The 9,182-nt window shown below is 41.3% G+C and overlaps 1 protein-coding gene across 1 annotated transcript in view; it reads left to right on the forward strand.

Annotated features, from left to right (window-relative positions):
• The window catches only part of PDE11A (phosphodiesterase 11A), a 423,540-nt gene that overhangs the window by 212 nt on the left and 414,146 nt on the right, over positions 1–9,182 (forward strand). Inside the window, exon 2 of the mRNA XM_010859770.1 lies at positions 1–775. This exon is cut by the window's left edge and continues 2 nt beyond it. Coding sequence (XP_010858072.1) covers positions 1–775 — 775 coding nt within the window. The remainder of the gene's footprint in view (positions 776–9,182) is intronic.

The following is a 9,182-nucleotide window of genomic DNA, read 5'->3' on the forward strand; positions in this document are numbered from 1 at the left end:
GATGCAGAGGCACGGGCAGGGTCAAGGGGCGGTAGGCCCGAGGTCCACCCCGGCCGCCAGCACGAGCGGTGGCGGAGGCAGCGGCAGCCCTGGACCCGACGGCTCTGCCAGCAGCCAGCCCACCCCGGGCGGTGGGGAGTGTAGGGGGGGCCCCATGGGTCCCAGCTGGGCCAGTGGCAGCCGGGGCGATGGGAGCCTGCAGCGGAGAGCTTCTCAGAAAGAGCTGAGGAAGAGTTTTGCCCGCTCCAAGGCCATCCATGTGAACAGGACCTACGACGAACAAGTGACCTCCCGGGCCCAGGAGCCCCTGAGCAGTGTGCGGCGGAGGGCGCTTCTCCGGAAGGCCAGCTCCCTGCCCCCAACCACCGCCCACATTCTCAGCGCCCTGCTGGAATCGCGGGTGAATCTGCCTCAGTACCCCCCTACGGCCATGGACTACAAGTGCCACCTCAAAAAGCATAACGAGCGACAGTTCTTCCTGGAACTGGTCAAAGATATCTCCAATGACCTTGACCTTACCAGTCTGAGCTACAAGATCCTCATCTTCGTCTGCCTCATGGTGGACGCAGACCGCTGCTCTCTCTTCCTGGTGGAAGGGGCGGCTGCTGGCAAGAAGAGCCTGGTCTCCAAATTCTTTGATGTGCATGCAGGAACCCCACTGCTGCCCTGCAGCAGCACAGAAAACTCAAACGAGGTGCAGGTCCCTTGGGGCAAAGGTATCATTGGTTATGTCGGGGAGCATGGAGAGACGGTCAACATTCCTGATGCCTACCAGGTAGGACTTTGCATTGTCCCCTTCCAGAGCCCCATTGGTCTGGGAGCCAAGCCTTCTGTTACCCTTTGGCATCCACAAACACATTAACTTAGATTCTTTACTGTATGAATTTTGCTATTTAAATTCCGAGTTTAGATTAGTTTGAATATTACTATACTTCTTTGATAGAATGGTCTTTTACTAACACTCAGTGGCTTGTGGAAAATTCATATAACACATAGGGATACATTTTTGTATCCAGTAATACCTCATGTTTCTTTGTCAAGATACCTTGTCTTTAAGAATATCAGTGTATGATTTTAGAATGCATTTTTTTTAGGTGCTGGAAAAAGATGTCTACTCCAGAATTCCAGTGTTAGTCTGAAGAAAATGGGTATATTGGTGTCTCTGATGTCATTTGGGGACCATAATGCATTTCATTCTCATTCCAGATTGGGAGGGGATCAAAGTGCCTAGCTATTTCCTTAGCCCCTTCTCTTACATGAGTTCCAAGGTAAGGAAGATGAAGAAAAGAGGAGGAAAGTCAAGGGAAGAATGGGCCCCTGATCCATTCATGCCTTTTTTTTTTTTTTTTAGCATCTATTTTAACTGCTTCTGTTGTGGAGTTGAGAGAAGTTGGACAAATTGAAGAGTTATTTAGGTTTGAATCCAGCATTATCTGCAGTGGGCTCTTGACCGAGCAAGTAGGTTTTTAGTTTGTGAAGCAAATGAAAAATGGATAATTTTCTAGCAATTCCAAAGGCAATGAGCACGGTGAATGTGCTGGATTCAGGTAGAGAAGGAAGCCCATCATGCTGTTGTCTGGTGTTTCTCAGCCTTTCATTTTCACAGTGATTTGAACTTGCTATTAGATCATGGTTCTGAAAGTCAGTCCATTCTAATTTCTTCAGTATCACTTCCCTGAACATAATGAAACCAGATGCCACTTTCTAGGAGACTTCTTTGGGTTGATAATAATGGACAGTTCTATTCCTTGGTCATGAAAGTTTTGTTGTCATTTGATGAGCACTTCTAGTTGTCTAATAAAGCTGCAGGTTTTTCTTGAGTTTGATGCTGTTGCTCAGAGTAGCAAAAATGGTGGGAAGGACCCTAAAAGTAAAATTTTTTCTGTTTCATCTGAAAGTTGGTAATATTAGATAGAAAATTAAGGAGCTTATCTTGAAACCAAGTTTCTTGTTTTTGTGGGATGTCTATCAATATCATGTTTTAATGTCAAGGAATGCCTATCACAATACCATTTTTGTTAACTTGTTTACTGATTATATTCATTATTCATTATGTCCTTCTTAAAGACTTTGATCAGTTTAGGACAAACAAGCAATGGGTGATCTTTAATAGGTATCTATTTCTCTATAACCCTAGAAAACCATGGGAAGAAATAAAAACATTTAATAATTGAAATGTTGAAGATTCTGTAAAAAGTTGAACAGTCACAAACTTTTCTTTCTCATTATTTCTACATCCTTATTGTGTGCTTGGGTGGAAAAAAAATCCCTTCCTGGTAGGATGATGCTTGTTATAGCCTGGAATTGCAGTCTTTTCTCTCTATTGCTTTTACTTTCTTGTTATTCCCCAATTGATTTTCTCCCATTTCTGTAGCTTTTATTTTTTACTCCCTTCTGCTAGCTCCTAACTTGTATTTAATACTGTTCATATATACTGTCTTCTCTTCAATAGCATAATTCTCAGCTTCCTCAGCAGTTAACTTGTCTTCCTGCTGCCTAGTATTTTGCTAGAGGTGTTGTCACAGGCATAGAAAATCAGGCTTTCAGAAGCTGATGTTTCTTCTGGGCCCTACTCTTATTCTGAAGACAGAGGGTAAAGCAGAGTTGCCTTTTAATGTTGGAAACTGACATTGAGAATGAAGAGTTCTTTTTACCTTCCCTGGGTAGTAATGATGGCTGTAAAGACTGGGTTGGTGGGAGAACTGGCCAAAGACAGGAAGGGAAAGAGTTACAGAATTATAGGGTTTGAGATCTTGATCCACTCCTTGCTTAGGAAATTTCTCTTGTCTTTCTCCATTGGTTTCTTTCAAAATATATATTTTTGACCTGGTGTGTTTTTCTTCATTTTTATTTCACTACTTTTCTTTGACAAAATTACTATTTTTTTTTTCTTTATTATGGTACACTAGTCACCACTAGTGTGACTCTGGGAGAATTTTGTGATTTCTGAGTCTCAATTTACTCATGTGAAATGGGAATAATAACACCTCTGTAGTAAAGATCCAGAGAAGGCAATGGCACCCCACTCCAGTACTCTTGCCTGGAAAATCCCATGGATGGAGGAGCCTGGTAGGCTGCAGTCCATGGGGTCACTACGAGTCGGACACGACTGAGTGACTTCACTTTCACTTTTCACTTTCATGCATTGGAGAAGGAAATGGCAACCCACTCCAGTGTTCTTGCCTGGAGAACCCCAGGGATGGGGGAGCCTGGTGGGCTGCTGTCTATGGGGTCGCACACAGTGGAACACGACTGAAGTGACTTAGCAGTAGCAGCAGTAAAGATCATTGTTTTGGAAATAAAGCGAGATGCTGCATTAAAGCCCCCCCAACAGTACCTGGCACATTTCAGTTATTCAGGAAATGGTAACAGTTTATGATGACAACAATGATATCTGGTTTACTAGTGTTCTTCTTTTTCCTCTTTCTCTCATTTTTAATTGTTTTTCTTCTTATCTGGGGCTGAGATATGAACTCAGCACATACTGACCAGCCTTATCTTTCCCTAAGTCATACTCCACCCTTAAATTAAATATTTTGGAACTAACTTTTCATTCAAGGAATATGGAAATGTCTACTCTTTCACCCCCTGCTTAAGATTACTCTAAATGTGATTGAAAATTCTTGACCATATCTTATCCTATCAAAAGTTCTACATTTTGTTCCTTTTAGAGCTCATGCAATTTAAAACTTTTTATAGTGTTGTATTAATATTGCATCCTTCCCAAGTTATAGTATTTTCACTTATCCTTTCCATTTCCTATTATAGATTTCTCTTAATGAAAACTGAAAACCTTCCAAATGCATGTTCTCTTATCAAAATATTGTCATAATTCTGATCATATATGTAAACATCTTGAAGTTCCTATGTGGAAATATAACTATCCTCTCTGATTTTTTGTTAACTCTATTTTTAAGACATTTCTTGCTTAGGTTCAACTAGTGTGCTTTTTTTTCTTCAGGAGATGAACTTATCACATGGGGTTTGAAAATTTAATTATTTAATAAAAGTGATGATCCCCTTAGAGGTTCAGAATGTGGGTGAGAGAAAGGCACTGAAAATGCTTATGAAATTATGATTATAAGCATGGCACCCTGAAGTCAAGAGTAGACTAATGAGGTACTAAAGTTGAGTAAAAGTTTTGAAAGCAAAAATACTCCTTAGTTGATTTCATTATTTTTCATTACTTTCCTCAATTAGTCCTAAAAAACAGACTTGAAATTAGGAGACAAAGAATTGCAAATGAAAAAAAAAATTCCTTTTACATATTCAGTGTAGCTCACAGTGACTGCAAGCTACCGTTTCCTCTGTCAGCTATAAGTTATTAAACAACCCACTTTAATATAGTAATGAAAAATTGCCCTCAAGAGGTTGAAAATAAGAGCACTCAAATAACAGGTGTTCTCTTTGAAGTAATTCTAAGCACTCAGAGTATAGCACTTTAAACATTAATAAAAAGTGTGAGATGATATTTTAGTTAGTGTTGGTAATGATGCTACAGGTGTTTGATAGGCTTTGGGTTTGAAAAACAGTCAGGATGTTTTGTTAGATGAGCTGAGAGGAGTAAAGGGGATGACGCAGAAGGGTTACAGGTGTGCCAGGCTTTCAGAAAACCTGATCTGTTTACACAACAGATGCATTTATTCATCAGTTCCAACAAACATACACTGAGTGCCTATTATACCTAAGTTCAAGCCAGGGGGCCTGTGAGTGTACAGAAGCAAGTACTTGCTTTTTTGCTTTCCAGGTACTTCCAAGTACAAGGTTGTGAACTATTCATGAACAAGTAATGCCAAGCGGCACTAAATAAATGACACAAACTGAATGGCATTAGTCACAGAGGAGAATGGAGTCACACTGTGACTTGGCTCATTATAGAAGACTTCATGGAGGAGGTGTCATTCAAACTGGGACAAGGGTTAGATGTCACTGTTGGAGATCGCTGTGGAGTAGGGAAAGGCATCCAGGTACAGCAAACGACCTCAGCATACACAGTAACGGGCAACCCAAAATATGTATAGAGGAGAGTGTGTGCTTTAATTCGGCCAAAGTATTGCATATGCTATAGGATGAGTATGCAAAAGCAGGGTGACGGCAAAAGAAAGAATCTTGAGTACCTGACTAAAGAATTTGGGCTTCCCTAACAATAAGCCATGGGGCTTCCCAGACGGCTCAGTGGTAATGAATCCCCCTATTAAGCAGGAGACATAGGTTTGATCCCTGAAGAAGGAAATGGCAACCCACCCCAATATTCTTGGAAGACTGGAGAAGGAAAGACCCCCCTCAACTCCCCAACCGGAGAAGAAAATGGCAACCCACTCCAGAAGTCTTGTCTGGGAAGTCCCATGGACGGAGGAGGCCGGTGGGCTATAGTCCATGGGGTCACAAAAGAGTTGGACATGACTTAGTGACTAAACAAAGACAACAGTAAGCCACAGGAAGCGTTTGAGACCTTTTTAGCATGGTCAGAATGGTGTTTTGGGTAACCTGGTGGCAGTGGCTGAATGGATTGAATAAGGAGAGGCTCAAAACTGTGAAAATAATTTGGAATCTATTATGATGGCATGGTGGAGCCAGATGAACTACTGCACTAAAGCACGAAAAGTAGGAATAGACAGCAGAATTATGTGGGGATGTCCTGCAGGTGTGAATTTGGGCAAGGAGAGAGGGAAGTCAGTGATGACTCAGATTCTACACCTGGGAAATATGGAGACAGGTAATGCTGTCATTAAAAATAGAAAGAGAGGCTTGAATGAGTAGAGATTTTAAGTGGAGCCAGCTACATAACTTGTGGAGCTTGGTACAAAATTATTAAGCAGGAGCCTGGCTGGAGGTGGAGAAGGCAATATTGCCTTCCCAAGGGTCTGCTGCCCCAACCCCCAGCACACGTGTGACCCTCAAGTGGTTTCAACTTTCATGCTGAGAAATTCTCAGTACCTGGCCTGTGAGCGAGAGGCCCTTTTGAGTTGCCCGCTGAATGTGCCGTAGAGCTGCCAGCTCTGGGTGGGGATGACCACTGCCTTGTTCCTCTTCATGATGGAGTGGGGCATGCACCTGACCCTTGCCCCATCCCACCCAGACCCCAGCCAGGAGCAGAGGGCAATGGCCAATCAGTTGGGCCTCACCTCCAACTGCTTGTGGCTTCTGGTCTCAGGGCAGGGCTGACCAGGTGTATACTGGGCGGGGTTTGGGGTACCAGGCAGTAGGAATCAGTGGCCAAGAACCAATCCTAGGCAGGCAGTGGGGTGGGAGACTGACTGTGAGCTCTGGACTCATACACCATTGTTCTAGTGGACTTCATTTACAAAGCATGACTTCAAAGATGAAATTATTGAGAATTTCACACAGCCACAGCATTAAACCTCAAGCAGGGAGCCCCCATGCAATTGCACCGGTTACATGCTTAAGAGGCCAGCCCTGATTCTGAGTCACACTGAGTCTTAGGTGGAAGAGTTCAATTTTATTCCAGTCTAGTGTTTACTGCTTTTGTATGGCCTCAGCTCCATCCTAATTAAATTCTGTGCTGTTTTAAATGCCCAAATAGTGCTTTTCTATTTCTGTGTTTTTCATCCTTTCTGCCAGGATGCCTCTTTCCCTATCTTTGTTCATTCAGGTCTTGCTTTGCCTTCTCATGATATAAGAAAGGAGAGCTGATTGCTTCTCCTTGAAGAGACAAAAAACCAAACAAAAAATTATGCAGAAAGTTATATTTAAGAATGCATTGTACTATACTGCTATTATTAACACATATAAAATAATAATAAAGTGATATATAATAACTCCTTTTCACAGAATTTCATTGTTCACTTTATTTTAGAATAATCTTCATTGAAATAAATACATTTAAAAGTGTTTGGTTTCAGAAGGGATCAATTTCATGTGTATAGAAAATTCAATGGTAAATATGCTTCATTTCCTGATAAGCCAGTGCGGACCAACATGGGTCTACAGCCCTGTGATTGAGTTGCGAGATTTGCTCAAAAGGCAGATGTTCATCTCACCCCACACTAGAATTACAAAGGAGTTTCATGAAATCTTGTCTCAGCTTTCTACATGGTGTTTTAAAAATTCCCTCAAGCCGATAACCATGTTCACTAGCCCAGAACGAGAATTGATTTTGTGTTTGAAGCAGGAAACATTTGCTATTTCAGCTGCTCTTCCTGACAGACACACGATCATGATAAACACAGTGACAAATAGCATTTGCTGCTTTGAACATGAGGAGAGATTACAGAAAAGTACAGTTCCTACAGAATCATGGAGAGGTAATTTAAGGTTAACTTAATTTTTTTTTTCCCAGCCCATAAGCTAAATGTTTACTAATCTGACCAATTTATTTTGGTTCCTAAGGTTGGGGTCACCTGTTTATTTACAAGCTGGCTTAATTTGGAAGTCAGCGTTTCATGTTTAATATAGTGTTGAGGAGTCATATGAAGCTTTCCACTGAAAAAAGCTTTGAGTTGTTTCATAGGAAAGTCAACAAGATATTTGAGTCCATTACTTGCTACTTTAGTCACTTATTTTAAGGGTGGTTTGCATTTAACCACATTCTTTTGGAAGAGGAATTTGAATCATAAAAGAAGTAGTTTACTCATAAATAGTGGGTTGGATTTCTAATATTTTGGGAGAAACTTTGGTTTCCAATCATTCATAGGCATTCAGGCTAAATTTATTTGTTTATTTATTTATTTTTAGGATTAAAATAGTAAAGAAATTTTCCTGGTGTAAAAAGGTGTTTATTTTCTATAACTCCAAGAGTTGTTTCAATGACTGAATAGTGTTTCACACATTAATGATAAATTCTGTTTCCTTTCCTAAAATATAGCTTTAGGCTGTTGCAAATTTAGTTGAAGAGATCATTTCCACCTTAGTGAAAAAAAAAATGAGGAACCTTTGAGATGTCTTTTTAGGGTATCAATTTTTAAAAAACGTAAACGTGATAGAAGGGAAACAGAAGTTCTGCTGTTGATTAAGAAGAACTCTATTTATGGAGCACTAACTAAGGGCCTGGCATTAGCTATTGAACAGGCATTGCCTCTTTTAATCCTCTCAACAATCCCCAGAGGTAGCTATTACCACCCGATTTTATAGAAGAAGAAACTAAAGCTTGGAGAGGTTAAGAAATTTGCTGAAAGTCACTCAGCTGTTAAGTGAGGGAGCTGGGATTCAAGGTGAGGTCTTGGGACTGTAAAACCTTCATGCCCAGGCACTCTTAGTGTGGTCTCTGCTGACCATTGACTGTTGTGTGTATATTTCGGTCTGTCCCTTTGCCTTTTCTTTTTCTCCACCCATTTAAACATTTAAATTCTCTCATCCTTGAAAGCCCATCTTCATGAAACTCTTTCTGATCCCTGGCCCATCCCACCTGAACTGGATATAGTCTCTTCTTGCTTTGAACTTCTGTAATGCTTTAAATCATGCTGGGCTTGATGAAGCACAAGCTGGAATCAAGATTGCCAGGAGAAATATCAATAACCTCAGATACGCAGATGATACCACCCTTATGGCAGAAAGTGAAGAAGAACTAAAGAGCCTCTTGATGAAAGTGAAAGAGGAGAGTGAAAAAGTTGGCTTAAAGCTCAACATTCAGAAAACTAAGATCATGGCATCCAGTCCCATCAGTTCAGTTCAGTTCAGTCACTCAGTTGTGTCTGACTCTTTGCAACCCCATGAACCACAGCACACCAGGCCTCCCTGTCCATCACCAACTCCCAGAGTCCACCCAAACCCATGTCCATTGAGCCGGTGACGCCATCATCCAACCATCTCATCCTCTGTCGTTCCCTTCTCCTCTTGCCCTTAATCTTTCCCAGCATCAGGGTCTTTTCAAATGAGTCAGCTCTTTGCATCAGGTGCCAAAATATTGGAGTTTCAGCTTCAACAACAGACCTTCCATTGAACACCCAGGACTGATCTCCTTTAGGATGGACTGGTTGGATCTCCTTGAAGTCCAAGGGACTCTCAAGAGTCTTCTCCAACACCACAGTTCAAAAGCATCAATTCTTTGATGCTCAGCTTTTTTTATAGTCCAACTCTCACATCCATACATGAACACTGGAAAAACCATAGCCTTGACTAGATGGACCTTTGTTGGCAAAGTAATGTCTCTGCTTTTTAATATGCTATCTAGGTTGGTCATAACTTTCCTTCCAAGGAGTAAGCGTCTTTTAATTTCATGGCTG

The sequence above is a fragment of the Bison bison genome, unplaced genomic scaffold, assembly GCF_000754665.1.
Source record: "Bison bison bison isolate TAMUID 2011002044 unplaced genomic scaffold, Bison_UMD1.0 scf7180017864460, whole genome shotgun sequence".
Classification (NCBI taxonomy): domain Eukaryota; kingdom Metazoa; phylum Chordata; class Mammalia; order Artiodactyla; family Bovidae; genus Bison; species Bison bison.